Source organism: Bradysia coprophila (genome assembly GCF_014529535.1).
Source record: "Bradysia coprophila strain Holo2 chromosome X unlocalized genomic scaffold, BU_Bcop_v1 contig_128, whole genome shotgun sequence".
NCBI lineage: Eukaryota > Metazoa > Arthropoda > Insecta > Diptera > Sciaridae > Bradysia > Bradysia coprophila.
The window spans coordinates 163,879-182,521 of NW_023503295.1; the positions used below are offsets into that span (position 1 = coordinate 163,879).

At 39.0% G+C, this 18,643-nt stretch overlaps 2 protein-coding genes across 2 annotated transcripts; one reads left to right on the top strand and one right to left on the bottom strand.

Annotated features, from left to right (window-relative positions):
- The first annotated feature begins 1,406 nt into the window (after window positions 1-1,406).
- Window positions 1,407-2,017, top strand: LOC119067696 (vasotab-like). The gene is made up of 3 exons (XM_037170821.1): window positions 1,407-1,559; window positions 1,612-1,818; window positions 1,889-2,017. The coding sequence occupies exons 1-3, from the start codon at window positions 1,535-1,537 to the stop codon at window positions 1,957-1,959; spliced, it is 303 nt and encodes a 100-aa protein (XP_037026716.1). The 5' UTR covers window positions 1,407-1,534; the 3' UTR covers window positions 1,960-2,017.
- A 3,911-nt stretch (window positions 2,018-5,928) lies between these two features.
- LOC119067668 (intraflagellar transport protein 140 homolog) lies at window positions 5,929-16,193 on the bottom strand. Its single transcript, XM_037170774.1, has 12 exons — window positions 15,701-16,193; window positions 15,488-15,633; window positions 15,195-15,416; window positions 14,971-15,131; window positions 11,742-12,145; window positions 11,106-11,493; window positions 8,723-9,047; window positions 8,397-8,652; window positions 7,704-8,309; window positions 7,387-7,641; window positions 6,344-7,322; window positions 5,929-6,286 (listed from the first exon to the last, which is right to left on the bottom strand). The coding sequence occupies exons 1-12, from the start codon at window positions 16,073-16,075 to the stop codon at window positions 5,979-5,981; spliced, it is 4,425 nt and encodes a 1,474-aa protein (XP_037026669.1). The 5' UTR covers window positions 16,076-16,193; the 3' UTR covers window positions 5,929-5,978.
- Between the last annotated feature and the right edge of the window lie 2,450 nt (window positions 16,194-18,643).

Genomic DNA, 18,643 nt, shown 5'->3' on the forward strand with positions numbered 1-18,643 from the left:
GTGCGAAAAAAGTTAATATCGCACTGTTTCCAGAAATACAGTGAAATAAATACCTTCAAAACGACATTAAATGGATGCATGGAAAGGTGATGATTATGGACCGGAATTGCGAAAAAGTCTATAAGCAGTTGTTGTGGTAGTCTTACGAAAAGCGGGCTGGGTGGTGTTAACGCTTTGTCGATACTTCGAGTTTTCGTTGGAGAGCAAGCATACGTTAGCTTGGTCAAAACAATTCGAGTTAGGGACCTGTGTCCCGTTTGATATACTTTTATTGAATGCCCTTTCCTTAGAACTAATGTCCGTGTTTATAGGCCACAACTTAGCTTTCTTAGATCATTTTCATTCATTTGGCAAACTTGACTTAAATTTGACTTAACAGATTTAACGAGTGAATTCATGATTCGAGTGATTGAATATGGTGAATGACAGAACAAAACAGTCATTTATGTACGGCTAACTTTCTATGTTATGTCCTGAAATACGCAGATTTTAATTTAGAAAATCATTTTATCACAGTAATGTAACACGTCTCATAGTTTAAAGTTCTGAATAATGTGTGTGCTTCACTGCATAATCTGCAAGTTGTCTATCCTTTGATAAATGACTATGTGCTTGCACCATATCGAGAACGTTGCAACGAATTAGGAATGGCATCACTAAATCGACGTAGAGTTAATTCGGCGGTACTATGGATGCACCAGCTTATTTCGGGACGCATCGACTCACCGTACTTGAGAAGCCAATTGAACCTGAATACAGGAGAACGAGCGTTAAGAAACCCGGAATTTATAAGAATGAAATATTCGAGGAATGAATACGGAACGAATTCGCCATTTAACAATGCTTGCCGGGCCTTCAATCGTGCTGTGACCATCGTAGATCCAACATTACCGTTCAACAGCTTCAAATGCGAAATCATGAAGCTACCGGATGAGGTATTCGGTGACTTGATTGAAGTTTGAAACGAAATTGTGACTTAAGACTGTGATCGGTGAAAGAGATTGACTGAGAATACAATACTGTGATATTATTGAGTAGAAAGAGACGACCTTTGAATTGAATTGAATTAATTGATTGATATTGACCAGTGAATACTTAAAGTTGTTGTCTTGAGATAGAGTGATTATTGACGAAGCTTAGAAGCTGAATGTGATTTATGTATTTTAAATGCTTTGAATTGAGCTGAATATTGTTTGTAATGAAATGGTTGAATTAATTAGAGGAATGATTGTATATTGAGATAAAAGACTGAAAATGTTTTTATTAAATTTGACGTAAAACCTACAAAGCTGTATTATTTGCAGCACTTTTTTCATCCATGAAAAACAAGTCTATATCGCGTCGATATTATATCTGAAACACCTAAGTAAATATCTACATTTGTCTACCACTTTGTCCACACAGAGATCGTGCGATATTACCACCACGAACTGGCATTTGTGCAAATTATTTGGGCAATTGTTTGAATGAAATTTTCGTATAAAAGTAAAACAATTCTAAAGATACTTTCAGTTAATACATTAAACTGCCAGACATGAAGCTACTAACCATATTTGCTGGTAAATTTTTATAATTTAATTTTTTTTTAAATTTAACAAAACTGATTTTCAGCAATCTGCTCAGCGATCGCTTTTGTGGAAGCTAGATCGTCGATAGAACCATCAGTCGAAGAAGTATCGCCGAGACCGGTTTGTGATATCATGTGCACCATGCAATATGATCCTGTATGTTGCTTACCACGAAGTGGATGTGGTGATTGTCAGACGTTTGGTAACGCTTGCGGTCTTGATGTCTATAACTGTGAAAATCCTGGAAATCGTACGTTTATAGCCTCATTGGAGATTCGATTTTTCTTTTAAAATTTACATTTTTTCTCTTCTTTCTTTAGCATACTACTCGTACTCAAACGGTGATTGTGGTTCAATCGGAAAAGGGACTCTGGTCGGACAATTGGCCTAAGCAACACAGTGTCTTTTATGATAAAGTTTTTGGGTTTGAATAAAATTTTCTAGCTGAATGAACGTGTTTATTATTCAACGTCCGTCAATTTTAATTCTCCACACAGCAGACCATTTTAGTTTTTTCTTGTCTTTTGTGAGTTTTGTAAGCAATTACACGATTTATTACAACGCAGGTGATTGTAACACAGTCTGACTTCCTGGACGCTGGGTCAATTACCCTAAAGTCAAATTCAAATTACTCCCTTCCTTTATTCTGCTTGGTATTTAACTTCTACTTGATAGTCTATTTGATCTATCTACCTAGTTATTGTCCTCGAACCCGAGTGTAGAATTTGCATTTAAGTTGAAAAGTTGAACTGTATGTACTGTACCATCTGCTGTGACTGTACAGATATTTTATTGGTCGAATTCGGAATATTAGTCTAGTCTATGCATGAATCTGCTTTAAAAGTGCAGCTCCTTAGAATTGTTTAACATGATGGTGCTACGCAGTTCATTTGCTAAAAAAAATTAGTTTTGGAAATAAATGAAATGAAGTGCTACCGTGATCCCATTCGATACTATCAAAACATGTAAGATAAGGTATTTCTCAAAAGCAATTGCTGCTCTTATCCTCGTAAATCTAAATCCCTCATATATCTCCAACAAAAACTTTCCGATATTCTTTGGGGAATAACAAGGCGGTATATGTTTGCCGGAAGTTTGTTATATAATCTAGCCCCTCGTTAAGCTAATTTATTGTGGAATTGTTGAATATGAAGGAGGGATTTACGAGGGTAAGATAAACAATTGTTTTCGGTTTTTAAGGAGCACCCGAATAATCTAAGGCCTTTACTATTTGCGGATGACTTCAATTTTAGTACTGTAATGGAGGCTGCAATTATCATGTTGTCAAGACGACACATAGAGTAAGTTTGTAATCTTGATTGCAAGAAGATTCCTTTCATCACAAAGATAAGTCGACAAATGAAATGGGGAAAGCACGCGAAAGTTTGATCAACAAAAATCTTACCAGAAAAATTTTAGAAAGAAAATTATAATAAAAAAATTTGCGTCACCAAGTGGCAGATGATTCGGCTTTCTTCCGTTTGAATTCCATTCTTTAAAGCAATATTTTTCACAATTTTAAAAAATTTCCTGTTATTATTATTTTGTTATAATTTTCTTTCTAAAATTTTTCTGGTAAAATTTTTGTTGATAAAACTTTCGCGTGTTTTGCTCATCAGCTGCCATTTGTGACGCATATCTTTTTGCATGTCGAATCTGTAAGCGTCACCTACACCGATATCAGTTCTTTTTTAAGTGGATAACAGGACTTGCGTCGCACCTCCACTGTAAGTAGTTTTGGGCGATATCAGCTCTTTTGCAAGGTAAATATAGTGAGGAGGTAATGCCATATATAACCAAATCAGATGTGCGGTGGCACGAAATGCCATATATAACCGAATCAGATGTGCGGTGGCACGAAAGTTCGACACAAACGCCATCTCATCCCTTCGTTGAAAGCAAAAAATGGAATAGAAAGTCGGGCCATCTGTTGTGAGATAGTGAAAATATTTTTGTGAAATACAAGGAAATCGTAGTCAACCATTTTAAAACGAGCCATCAGAACAGTCGGAGCGTTTGCTGCGACTGAGCCCCGTACAAACCCGTATATCTATTGCGTACGTGACCCTAGTGCGTCTGTCACCCTACTTTGACCGTAAACCTATTGCGCCGATTAATGTAGTTAAAGTAAAATTATTATGTAATTTGTACATCTTAGAAATTGCGCATAGCGCAATTACGAAGCCCCGTACGACGTTCCTTTCAAATGAAACAAAAATTTCAAATCGCCCTAAAATTTTATTTTTTTGAAGGGCCTAGTATCGGCCTCATTCCGAGGACCCAAATTTAAAAATTTTTTTCAACTACATTCTATTCGGCCTTTGATTACCTTCCAAATGAAACAAAAAATACGGAAAACGGATGAAATTTGCTCGAGTTATATGTAAAATACACATAGGGCCCTAGTAACGGCCTCAGTCCGAGGACCCCAATTTAAATTTTTTTTCAACAACATTCTATTCGGCCTTTGATTACCTTCCAAATCAAACAAAAATTACGATAAACGAATGAAATTTACTCGAGTTCTATGTAAAATACACATAGGGCCCTAGTAGCATTTCACTTCTAAGGCCCTAACTCACGGTCCACTCACCCGATTTTAAAAAACTTTTTTTTCCTGGATTGGTATTGACAATACCTATCATTTGCCGTGTCATTTACATTTATTCTACATCGTTATTTACATTTATTTACATTTATACATCGTTTATTTTGCCATAAATATCACCAAAAGACCTTAAATCACTTAGGTGGCCCTAACTCACGAAGAACCTACCCGAACATGCCCATCTTCGAACTTAGCCTCACTATTTCGACTATCTTTCAGGGATTTTTTTTTTGTTTTTGAAATCGGATTTGATTTACTCAAGATATCGATGTGACAGACGGACAGACAAAATTTTTATTGCAGATTCGTCATCTATGAACATAGGCTAACACTTTGCCCTTACCGTCTGCTTCGAATTCCATCAATTACACACGGCATCGTAATCCTATAAGCCCCTTTGTACTTCGTACGGGGCTAAAAAGATGTCATTGGCATCGAACTTATGTGCTAGGCCGCGTGTCTGAATGGCATTACCTCCTCACTATATTTACCTTGCTCTTTTGTAAGTTGCAATTTTTTAGAATTTGGTCGCAGATAATAGGCAATCATATAGTGCAGTTTGAACGAAATATTCTTCTTACAAAACTGTTTAGCTTTCTCTTTGATCTGAGCCTTCCAGCTTTCATTTGACGAAAATAGAAAATTTTACGAAATTTGAAAATTTGACGGAATTCGAAAATTTGACGGAATTCGAAAATTTGACGCACTTAAAACGCTCATAGCTCCCAAATAAGCGAAAACCATGAAACACGTGTCGACTAGAATGTGAAACTCTATAAATTTGTCTTTTACACGAGGTATCTATCTGCCATATTTTCTGAGTTATGGGTCCTATAGCTCAATAGCTTAACACGCTCATAGCTCCGAAATTATAAGCTTTTATAAAAATTCCTTCAAATTATTTTCTTAGAATTACGTCCTTGACATACCCTGAAAATTTCAGCCAAATCCACCGGTAAATTCAAAAGTTTCGTTGGAACAGAGTGACGGAGAGTAACAAATGTTGGTAAAATTCATCAATTTCAAAATGTATGGAAATCCATTTCTTCATACAAATTTCCAAGTTTTGAAATTTAATATCTCGGCCAAATCTTCACCGTACGAGGCGTATGATAGCTCGTTGAACTCGTATGGATGTCGGGATTACGAATAAAATACTTTAAGGGTAGTAGGAGCAAAGGGGGAAAAGTCAAAAAGTTCGTGTTCCTCAGTCCTGCGGAATTTTTTTTTTGTAAAATTTTTCAGTGTGAACGGACTTAGGTCACGGCCCTTCACTAACGTAGGGTCATGATAGAATTGAAAAATAGACCCGATAGAGAATGACAAAAATTTAACAAAATATTCACCCAAAATTCAAATTCGAAGACTTACGGCGCCAATTTCTGTTTGTTTAAGTTTGTCAACTTTATTCAGCCGATTGCTGCGATAATAAAAGTTCAGATACACTTTTAGTTGCAGTTCAACTGAAACAGACACTAGGGCAATGAAAGAAAATATGATCATATAGTGAACGTAAGAACACTTAAGTAATTAGGGGAATTTTCCATCGTCTCATCTTATTTGTGTGTAGTACACAGTACATGGTGCAATGTACAACTTGCAATTTCAAAAAATAAAAAAAAACGTTTAATTTGATTCACTCAATTTGCAACAAGAATTTGTTTTTCGATTAATTTAAGATACCTCTTCCAGCCATTCGCGGAGTCGTAACTTTCTAGAAATTGAATCGAAACAAACAGTCTGACTCCTTTCATACTAATCGTTTATTTTTCGGTAATCATAACACCAAATGCGCGAAAATTTCATTCCCCGTCTTCCTGCACTTCTTCTTCGACGAATTCTGCAGGTCCATCATCTTCCGCATCATCCGTCCCCACATATCGTTTCTTCCGTCCGCTAGCCCACATTGCATCGAAATCTATTCCACATTCCTTGGCCAGCTTAGCCACCAATGAACGTTCCACCAATTCCCTGGAACTCCAGTCACTGACTTTGAGCGCTAAGTCACGCAAATAAGCCAAAGCATCCGAATACTGATTCATCTTAATCAGTGACGTGATTAAGAAACCCTGAATGTCCGAGTGCCGTACTGGCGGTCGTTCTGGTTGGGCTGAAAGCAATTTGATTAGAATCGAAACTTTTGTGAAATCAAACCACAGAGACGTACCGAGCACACTTTTACAAACCGTTACAACGTTCTGCCATTCGCCTCTTTCCAATGCCTCTTGTATTTCCAGCACCTTTCTCACCTCAACGATTGTGTTCTGCAAATTGTCACTGGCGCGTTGTACATTCTGAACTTTGGTCAAACACTTTGACGATTCCAGCAGCGCTTTCAATGCCTTTTCGTAATCGCGAAAATCGTCGATTTCCACTTGGGCGCAGGTTACGTAGAAATTTGCGAGAAGATCGTACGCTTGTCCTTTCGAATAGAAGGTCACGATGTTCTTCAAGATTTTGGTGTCGTTTTGCCAGTTCAGTGCTTGCAAGTAGTTGGCGGCCATAATGTAAATTTCCTTTTGACGAGACATTCCAGCGAAAAACACGATTTTGTCGGTGTCACCAGATTTCAACAAACTTTTCATTGCGCGCACTTTATCGCCAGCTTGGGTGAATTTCTTGGTGGCGGTGTGATAGTCTCCTTGCTCCTGTAAAATATCCCCGAGCATTGTCAGTATTTTCATTCGTGTCGGTTCTGCAATTTCATCTTTGACCGGCGTCAACAGTTCAGCCAATGTTTCGGTTACCGGCACGGCCCGTCCTTTGCAAATGTCCAGAGCTTTTTCGAAATGTTTTGCGTTTGCCAGCAAATGGACTGCCTTTTGCAGCTGGTCGATTCCCAGGAAAAAGTCTGCACATCTGGTCACCAGCTCCGGATCCGAATTAACGTCCAATTCAGATGCGATCACTTGCAATGTTTCGGGCTGCTGAGACGCAAAAGCCATTTCAACGGCTTTGTGTAGCATACCAGATCTGTGATACAGTTCAACAGCTCGTTTAAAGTCACCGCATTCTTCGAAGTACGCTGCAGCCGAAGCCTTATCACGAGATCGTGCCAAACTCGCAACGTTCCACAGTTCATTCTGCAGATCGTTCTCTTTGCATATGCGGACGGCATTGCTGTAGGTTTGCGCTCGGGTATAGAACTGAAAAGTCAAATGGACATCATCGTATAACGCATCACTTTGAGTCACCCAGACAACTGCTAACCTGAATGGCCTCTTGCACTTTGCCAATATTTTCGTAGTGCCTGGCCAAATGATAGCAGGCAGACTTGTCACCACTCAGTTTAGCAACGGAATCAGCTCTGGACAGTTGTCCCAGGAAACACAAAATTCGAACCTGCGAAAACCAGTCATCGGCTCGTTGATACATTTTGAAAGCTGATTCCATATCTCCGGTACTTTCAATGTATTGGGCCCACCATTTCAGTAAACTGGGGTCAGTTGCGGATTGCATGTACTTCTGAAAAATTGTGACGAAAAGTCAGTTCAGCACCCAGCTTTGTTGACTGCGTTGATACTCACCCGCAAAACTGCCGGATCCTCAATCAACATTTGGGTAACATTATGCGTCGGATTATTCGCTTTGCCGTAATAGTTCAATGCCTCTTGAATGTTACCCTCAGCTTTCAAATGCTCCGCGTATTTGTAGTACGTGTTCTTCAAGTGGACTCGATCCAGTTGTTCGGCAATTGTCAATGCATCATCAAATCTACCGCTCGCCTGCAACAGTCTGTTCAGCAAATCATATCGTCCGCATTTCTTGTACAACGCTTCAGCCTCTTCGATCATATCCAATTCAATAGCCAACACTGCCACCTTGGCATCGTCCTCCAGCGTACTGTCAGCCATAGCTTTTCGCAACGCTCGAACGGATCGAGCTTTTTTCATGTGACCTAAACACACTCGAGCAACATCTAACCGTCCCGTATGCACACACATTGTGGCCAAATTCTGCCACACTCCATCCGACTGAATGGAACGAATGCATCGAAACGCTTGGTCCATGTTACCCTGAGCGACGTGCAAACTAAAATCCAAAACCATTCGACGACTTGCATCGTCACAGGTGGCAAGACCGAGAAAGTCTCTCATGGGAGTGAGTTCGATTGCACTGTTCTTCAGCGTTACCTGTTTGGAATTTGTTTGGTTCAATTCGAGTGACTCTATCGCATTGAGAAGATTGATCGAAAAAATGAAACGAGAAAAGCAATTTACCACGTTCGGTACGCATAGATTGACCAGCTGTTCCCCAGATATCAGATTCAGAGATTCCAATTCCTTTATCTCACATTTGTCTGTGACAAACATGACATTTACCACGGACTCCGTTAGCACCGAACTTTGTGTACTATCCGCAGTCGTTTTACTGTTCGAAGAGATTCCGTTTTTAAAAGTCTTGCTGTGAATGAAACGAGTCTCACACGCAAATAAGCGACAATCATCGGTATCCCAGTAAAAATTCGTCGGAAGGCTGGGTGTTTGATAAACCAGAAGAAGAATAAAACGACCGTTTCACAAATCATTTTCCATTCGTAAATTACCGTGCAACAAATCCCAGCGGCTGCGATTGATTGCTATACTTTCCGAGAAAATCAAACGAGCTGACCGTGTCCCTCTCAATATTCCAAATGTAAACGATTCCGTCCGGAATTAATTGCTCCGTTGCTATAGTTACTGCCAGTAACGTTCCATTCGAATTGCATCGGGCCAAAATGATTTCGCCAAACGACGGGAACATATCGTATCCGGACTTTGGTTTCGTCAATAATTTGGGCTCGTGCTTGGACACATCGAAAATTTTGATGAAGCCATTTAAGGTAAACACGGTGAAATAATGCGTTGATAGATCGGCCCCGATTGGTTTTCCTTTAAAGTAAATTAATGGGTTGGTGTCTTTATGATGACAATATGAGAGGAAGTAGCCTTTTACTGGCTACTTTGAAAAGGCGGAAACAGTGCGCATAACTAAATTGTGCAGGTTATGGAAAGAGAAGCTGAAAGCTTTCGTCAAATTTTTCAAGCAAATGTTGTAATGCGTCGATTTCCTTTGTTGTCTATTGTGTCAATTACAAAGTTCATTGAATGCATAGCGTTCCACAATAGTTATTTGTTTACAGAGGGAAGAAAATAGGAAATTCCAACAAGAGCGCTGTATAATTTCGCTCTAGATAGAATTTCCCATTTCTCCCGTAGGTGAACACAACGTTTTTCATGCGTGCATGTTGTGTTTTGCCGTTTTTCTCCACGAAACAAAATCATCGATTCGCCATACCATTTTCGGAAACAGAAACAAAGTGACAGTTCGGATGAGAAAGTTCTGTTCACGGGAAAGAAACTACTGCACTTTTCTCACTACAAATGTCATTCGACGAGTACTACTTTTCATCCTAGTACTCCGTCCAATATGAAAAATACTATTCGTACCACGGACTAAAAGTCCTTTTTAGCGTATTCGATTCCAGACCTCGCCTTCAGCTCTGTCTGGAAACTTCTTACACGCTAAAAAGACTTTTAGTCCTAGGTACGAAATGTACTATTTCACAACGCAGGCGAGAAAATAGGCATTTTCACCCCTCACTGAAACTTCGGAAGCCTTTGTTGTGAAAAAAGTTGTGTTTAACTCGGGAAAATAGTTGGAAATTGCATTTTCTCGGTGCACAACACACTATAAATGCAATTTCACCAGTTGAACAAATAACTATTTCTTCCGTGCGTCATGAATAGCCTTATTTTATCCAGCCAAATATAGTTTTGACGTTTTATTGAAAAGGCACATTTTTGCGTGCATTAATGGTTTCACTTTTTCAAAAAAGATTTTGGTTCAGGGAAATCATCAAAAAACGAATATTTTTCCGCCTAAATGTAGGCTACAAATTTGCATATCGCCAAATTTTCAGGTGATTGGGGAACAAGCGGTCTCCGATTTTAATGAGTGATAGCTCGTTGGATTCGTCTTTCAATTCTAGGAAACATGTATCTTTCACTTTTTCTAAAATAAAAATTGTTTTCTGTGAAAAGCGTTCAAAAGTGAAGACATGTCAGAGGGTACCGAAAACAGTTTATCGACAATAACTCAAGAAAAAATTATTTTAAATTGTTGTAATGTTGTACGAATGTCGGCCTTGGAAAGACCTTGAGGTAGAGTATACGCACCGCTTGGTGCGAGGAGATCCACGAGAGTTATGACTCAAAATGTAGTGAATGTCCGGAGAGTCCACCTTCTCTGCAGCTTCGATGTTCCACGAAACTGAGTATGGAGTGTTGTAGCTCACCCACTATCGTTCCACATATAAATGAACCCAGTACTTTTGTGCTGCAAGCCCACAGAAGTGTTGGAAAAAAATTTGGTGCCAAAATGCAGATTTTTTCCTTCTTTCCGGGGGCTCTACAGCTGGAACAGCACGTAGCAAATATTGACTAAAATCCTGCGAGAAAAATTTAATAATTTTTCTCTTGATATTACTAACACTGGATCTGATATATTCGTGGCATAGCGACGCTACATTTTTAGTCGTAACTCTCGTGGATCTACACGCACCAAGCGGTGCGTATACTCTACCTGTAGGTCTTTCGAAGGCCGACATTCGTACAACATTACAACAATTTAAAATATTTTTTTCTTGAGTTATTGTCGAAAAACTGTTTTCGGTACAAAGACTAAAAGTTAAGATTTTCTTTCAATAAAATTTTGAATTTCACACGCCGTATGGAACGAACTACTTTACTATGGAACGAATTAGGATTTTATATCATGGAAGCTGACTGAAGTACATTACTGAAGTACGCCCGGTCATCACTACAATAGGCCGAAGTAAAGGATAAGTGAGTCTGAATCGTCAAGCTAAAAATTTTGTTTTCTTTATCTTTACATCAGTGTGCACAATTCCTACGATACAATAAAAAAAAACCTCTTAATGCACTCACCTTCATTGTCGTTAAAATGTAATTCTCGCAGCACCACACCACCCAACGAATATATTTTCACATCGATTTGACCCAATACAATAATGTTTTCGTCATGAATAAACAACTGAATGCATTCCGCTACAAATGTGTTCATTAATTTAATGCTTAAGCCTTTGTTCAATTTAACATCAGCCAAATCATCCTCAACGATTATTTTATACACAACAACCGTTCGGCCATTCGTTAGTAACATATTTCGTTTGGTTAGGCATAAATCGGTGATCGATATATTTGCATCGGCCTGAAGGTACGTCGATTTATCGGCATCGTTCTGTACGTACACTTGATTAGCATTTCTTTGCGTTGCCCATATTTCGCGACAATGAGCGGACACCAACGGTTGTTCCTAATAGAACGAACATAATATACAATTACATTGAGTTTTTAGAGTATATTATAGATGTGGCACTGTGTTGTCCCCTCTGTGTTGTCGGTATGTAATGTTTAAAAGTGGTATCTATAGATAGATATACTTTAAATGTGTAGTTTTAGGAAACAAATTTGCATGAATTCATTATGTAAATTAAAAGGTTTTCGTATTGTTTTCGGTTTGCTGTATCGTAATTCCCCTAATTTCGTAATGTCGGAACGTACCTTTAGTATGTAAACATTTGCAATACAATTAACCATAATGCAAGGTTTGACTGTTTCACAAACCCCCCAAGTACATTGCTTAATGGCCCCGCGCACAGCTGATATATTATTTAATTGCCATGTATTTTCTGGTACATCAACTGAGTAGTTTGTTCTCTTCCACGTATACAAATTTCCTTGATTTGTTCCGGCACATAAAGTTTGATTGTCTGAGCAGTAAGCAATGCATGTAAATACTTCCATTGGAGTTGCTGTTGTTGTTGTTGTTATCGTTCCTGTTCTGACGCTTGCTGTACGATTTTTGGAAATTTGTGTGGGAGACGTTTTCGATGGATTTGGTAATGAAGTGGGTAGCAGAAAGTTATCGCTTGTATCGATGTCCCATATGCGAACGGAGAAGTCGCCTACGTGAGTTATGAGTTAAAATTTAAAAAAAAAATCGAATTTAAAGTTAGCTTTCAAAACGAAAATTTTTAGCCAAATTCAGAGCTGCACATAAAAGACATCTGTTGTTTGGGGTGGTTGAATTTAAACCACATAACATTTACACGGAAACTTTCAGGTTAACGTCTTGAGAACAGTACCAGCATTTCGAATCAGAAAAGTGTGATTTGAAGCAATTTATTTGTTTGCTGAAAAGTTAGATTTAGACAAAGAAAAGAGGTGAAAACCGGAAAATTTCCATAGAAATTGTGGTAGGGCTTTTTCGTTCCACACCTGACACTCTCTTTTATTGTGTGTGTATGGTCAAGAATATGACTTACGGTCTTCTTTGTAGCAAGATGATTATCAACTCAACAAAGTAAATGACTTTGCTAGACAAAGACATTCGCGACAGTAGTGTAGCACTGTAGCAGATTCGATGATTCTACCATGATACGCTCAGCGTGTGTGTATAAACAATTGTAAATACTTAGAAATCACAAAAAACGAGCCGTCAGAACAGACGGAGCGTTTGCTGCGACTGAGCCCCGTACAAACCCGTACATCTATTGCGTACGTCGTGACCCTAGTTCGTCCGTCGCCCTACTCTTACCGTAACGCCTACTGCGCCCGTAAACGTCGGTAAAGTAAAATTCTTATGAAATGTGTACGTCTTAAAAATTGCGCGTAGCGCAATTACGAAGCCCCGTACGACGTTCCTTTCAAATGTAACACAAATTTCGAATTGACCTAAAATTAAGTAAGTATCATTTTCACCGATTTATATTGATTTTACAAAAATCCAAAATGGCGGCCGACGGCCATTTTGTTAGGAGGTGGAAAGTAGAACGGCTGCTTTACATTCGTTAGTACCTTTCAAACAAAAAAAAAAATTTAAATTCGGTCAAAGTTTACTCGAGATATTAACAAAAAACACCACCTTCACTGTACGGCCGAGTAGCCACATATAAGCGCACTCCAAGAGACCTAGCTCACGCTCCGGTGAATCGAATTTCATAAACTTTTTTTTCCCTGATTGGTACGGTCAATTTCTATCTAATAAAGCAAAATCCATCTAAATACGTTCAAATTTGGCCAACCTACAAGCAAAAACGGCTTGCCGCCCTGTACCTAGTTCACACCAAGGGGTCTAACTCACGAGTCGGTCATCCAATTTTCATAAACTTTTGTAAATACCTTTCATTTGAAGTATCACTTACAAGTGTATTGCTTAAATGTCTGGAGATATCGTCGAAAAACAGTTAGGCACTTATTGGGCCCCAGCTCCGGAAGGGTCGACCCAAAATCGCCCATCTTCGAACTTAGCCTCACTATTTTGACTATCTTTCAGGGAAAAAAAAATTTTTGAAATCGGATTTGATTTACTCAAGATATCGACGTGACAGACGGACGGACGGACGGACAAAATTTTTATTGCGGATTCGTTATCTATGAACATAGGCAAACACTTTGCCCTTACCGTCTGCTTCGAATTCCATCAATTACACACGGCATCGTAATCCTATAAGCCCCTTCGTACTTCGTACGGGGCTAAAAAATCGCCAAGAAAAATCGGTAGTGTTAAGAAACGCAAAGAAAAATCGCAAAAATGTGTGAAGTATAAATAATGGAAAATTTGGCTTTATAGTACAGGTTCTTGTGTCGAAAAAAAGGGGCACAGTGCGCCTTAAGTTCTTTAAGAGTGATATCGCCAAATCTTCAGGTGATTGGGGAACAAGCGATATTTCATTGATAAGCTTTTTTTTTGAGGAGTCGGTATTAGGGTTCCCCCAAAACATGTCTCAGAACCAGAAAAATCGCAAGAATTCCTTACTGTTACATAGCTCTAGGATAGGGAAGACAGTGAATTCCCTGAAGACGTAACATTTGTTTTTAGGAAGTGACCTATGGTGATTGGTGGCTTCAAACTGGTTAAAAGTAAATATTTTAGTCGAAAAAATGGCCAAAAACGTAACAAATGTCTAGTGTTAAGAACAAAGAAGTAGCAGGAACGTCAGGATTCGACAATATGTTGGATGAGTTACACCTTAAACAGTCACACTGTCACACAAATAATTTCATCGAGGAACGGGACCAATAAAATAGTTATATTACAAGAAAAAGCTTTCGTACAAGAACATCATAATCTCAGGCTCCTGAACGTGAATCACGGCCGGACGGATGAAATCAGAAGTATTTGAATGTAGCTTTTGAATGACACCACTTTCATTGAAAAAAAAGTGGAAGGTAACGCAAACTTTGCGATACAAAGGCTTTATGTTCGATCCTAGTGAATCTACCCTTTTACAAAAATTGACGAAAAGAGTGTTGTTCGATCCTAAGGAAACTATCCCTTTACCAAAGGTAATGTAAAGGCGATGTGTTCGATCCCATAGCAAGCAATGCAATCAAACACTTTGACGATTTTTGTATTGATTTTTTGAATCACCAAGAAAAATCGTTAGAGTGGGAAGAAATGCCAAAATGTGACGAATACGGTTAGATATCTCATCTGCGATATATTCTTTGAAATGATGAAAATGGTACAGTGAAATGAAGACATGAATTTGCGTTTCTTACGTGTTTATAGGGTTTTGACTGTTATAAACCTACTCTTTCACCCGTACACTTTTCGTTGTATAAGTGAACCAGCTGAAAAACAGCTGACGCAAGTTTTTGTCTAAATTTCACTAACGTTCACTGCATCACAGTTTGCGGTATCGTTCTTGCTTTTTTAAACAAAAAACAGAATAGATTCACCGGGTGTTAACTGAGCACAAAGCTAAATATGAAATAAATGCCTTACCGCTTATTATAGCCATTGCATTTCCAGCCCAGGAAATACAACCGGTGTGACCGGTGATACGACCACTTAGTTTAACTTTATCCAGTTCAGTAAGACTTCCGTTAGCTTCAACTAAAAAATGGCACACAGTCATGTCATCCATTAGACCAACAATAGCTTCCCTGAAAAATGAGACGGCAACTCATCTCAACCCGTTCAACCCGTTCTTATGTACGATAAATTACCTTTTCGGATGCCACAAAAGTTGTGTGAAAATGGCTGCATTCGTTTGTAACACTTCTGTGCAGGTTCCCGATTGATTCAAATAGTAAATGAATCCAGCCTCGGTTCCCACATAAAAACAGTGGTTATCTTTCACACCCACATGAGCCAAATTTCTTGCTGCCGTACGTGGACGCCAGTTTGTAAGTACATCCAGTGCTGATTCGTCACCAGCAACTGCAGCTCTACCCATTGAATAATGAATATTTAGAATTTGGTCATAATGTGAGATTTATCACTGTTTCAAGTCGCTTACTTCGCCAGATTGCTTATCTCTGTGTTGACAACATTTAATACAGTCCGTCGAAAGGTAACATGGATGATAGGATCTTTTAGGTCATGCGTAAACATAGTCAAAAATTGTCCCTGACTATCGCATCTCCAACCGGTTAGCACCCCATTCTATTGTTTAAAAGAAAAATCCACTACCGTGATTGAGAATGATAATTTAAATTTGACGACCACTTACCGAGTCAGCGGTTACCATTCGACCGCCTTGTTCACTGAACTCCAAGAATACGATTGGCGATTTGTGTGGTCCATTGATTGTGGAAAACTCTCTATTACCACCGAACCATGCGTGCACTTCACCATTCTCCCAGCCGGTAACCAGTAATTTTTTATCGGAATGCCATCGTATTGCAGACGCTTGTGACGTCGGATGTACGGGAAATGTTACGTCTTTAATTGGTTGCCCCGAATCGTCAAATATAGTCACCGAACCACCTTGGTCTTGACTGTACGATGCGACGGCAATTAGCGGTTCGCGAGGATGACACGCACCAATCGTACTCACTGCTTCTGAATCCAAGAATTGTACTTTTATATCGAAATAGAGCGTCATGTTTGGGAAATAAAGTGGATCGGAAAGCACTAGTACTGTTCAAATATTTCGATTTTATTTCGATTTTGTTAGACCAACACAAGTGGTAGCCATGACAACAGGTGAATTATACAAATTTTGTGTATACATTCAATGTTGTATACATCCATCAGCTGTTATACCTGTTGCACAGGTAAAAACTCTACAAAACCAATGAATGAAACATAATAGTAATGTGTGTTCATGGGGTAATATTCAACGTTTGTGTCCGCATCTTCGTCTTTCTCTCCTCTTTTCATATCCATAATGTCTAGCATGTACATGCATGCATAATAATGATAGCTAAAGCCTTACACTTGTGGTAGATTTATACAAAAACGGAAATTTGATTCGACAATTTTCAAAAAAAGGAAAGCAATTTTCTTTCAATATAACAACTTATTGAACAACTTACGTTGAAAAGTTAACAAAGTTATATAGAAATGCCCCTGCATTCAGTAAACGGTGTGGAAGTCTCAAGCTCGATATATGCACTAACAACACGAAAACGGAAACGAATCTTTATGTGATGGTCTTTGTTCCTTTTCACAGACCTTAAAATAGAAAATTACGTCCTTGTTTTGCATTATGTTTGACGAGTGGGAAGTTTGCAGCGCGTGATAAAGACTCCACGTATAGACCTCGTCGCCTATTTCCAATAAAAAGCATTTTAGCATGCATTAGGAAAATAACTATTACTCACTGCACCACTGGAAAGTAAGTCATTACTTCATTGATATGAGCGTTAAAACTCATTTCGTGGGAGCTTAGTGAGTAATAGTATATTACTTCCGAGGTTCCAAGTTGTGTATTTGATAAGTGGGATGTTACAGCCCGACCCGAAGAGAAGGCCTGCATTCTCCACTTGTCAAATAACAACTTGGAACGTCGTAAGTACAATGCTCTACGTTTACATAATTGTTCGTAACTTTGTATTTTGCCTTGTGTGGTTTCCTCCCTCGCCTTCGGCTCGAGCTATAAACATCACACTTGGCAAAATTCCATTACACCTTCCGTGCATTCCAGTTATAGATAGTTGAAAAAAACTAATGAAAAAAAAAGAAGTTTTCAAATTTCCCTCTGCATGGCACTTAGCCCCATTTGCATAGCCTGCAATAAAGGGAGAAAAATTGTATTTCACGTGTAAGGAAATGTTGTTTATGAAAATCATTACGAAGAGGAACACTAACAAGTTCGACTTCTACCAACCTGTTGAACAAGCTGCTTTCAGATCTGGTTTCAGCACAAACGACCATTTGCAGGTGATGAGAACGCTTATTGAGAAGTGTCGTGAATACAACATCGACATAGTCTTGCTATTCATAGACTTCGAAAAAGCTTTCGATTCACTGGAAACATGGTCGATATTGGACGCATTAGACGAATGTAGAGTAGACTCAAGGTACTCCAACACAATTCGATATGTGTACAAAAATGCTACTTCATGTATAAAACTTCATAAGAGCACGGAGAAATTCAGAATCGGCCGAGGTGTAAGGCAGGGTGACACTATTTCACCGAAATTATTCACGGCGATTCTGCAGAGTATTTTTAAGAAGTTAAACTGGAGTAAAATGGGAATAAAGACAAATGGAGAGTACCTGAGCAATCTCCGCTTCGCTGATGACATTGTACCGATAGCAGCGAATCTAGGTCAGGCTCAGCTTATGCTACAACAGTTAAGTGAAGAGGCGAGCAAAGTTGGCCTCAAGATGAACTTATCGAAAACAAAAGTCATGACCAACATCGGGGACGATAGAGAAATCAAAATTGGTGACACTGTCATTGAACGAGTCGACAGCTATGTATATCTAGGACATAAACTGAAGTTAGGTCTGGACAACCAGACTGCAGAAATAAGACGTAGGATTGGTCTTGCATGGGCAGCGTTCGCAAAACTCAGACTAATTTTCAAAAGCAAAATGAATAATAGTCTGAAACGCAAAGTTTTCGACACTTGTGTCCTTCCAGTGCTCACTTATGGAGCGGAAACGTCAACTTTAACGAAAGCATCCGAAGATAAATTGAGAGTGACACAAAGAGCCATGGAACGGAGTATGCTTGGAATAACACTCAAGAGACAGAATGACGAATCAATGGATTCGACAACAAACCAGGGTCGTTGATGTCATGGAAAGAATAGCATCTCTGAAATGGAGCTGGGCGGGACATATTGCAAGAAGGACAGACGAACGTTGGACCAAAAAGATCATGAACTGGCGACCATATAAAAGACGAGCTATAGGTAGACCACCAGAGAGATGGACAAACGGAATTAAGAATATTGCAGGTACAAACTGGCAGCAAATGGCAATGGATCGTACGAAATGGAAAGAAGTTGGAGAGGCCTACACCCAGCAGTGGATAGAAACAGGCTGAAAAAGAAGAAGAAGAAGGACATCTCACTAAAGATAAAATCTGTATCTCTGAGTTCTTTCACTTGTCGAAAGTAAGCGAGAAGCTCTGGACCTTCTGTGGAAACTTCATGTTCAAACAAATGAAGTAAAAGATTTTTACTTTACTAGTGAGGTAAGGTGGCTATTCCCTCAC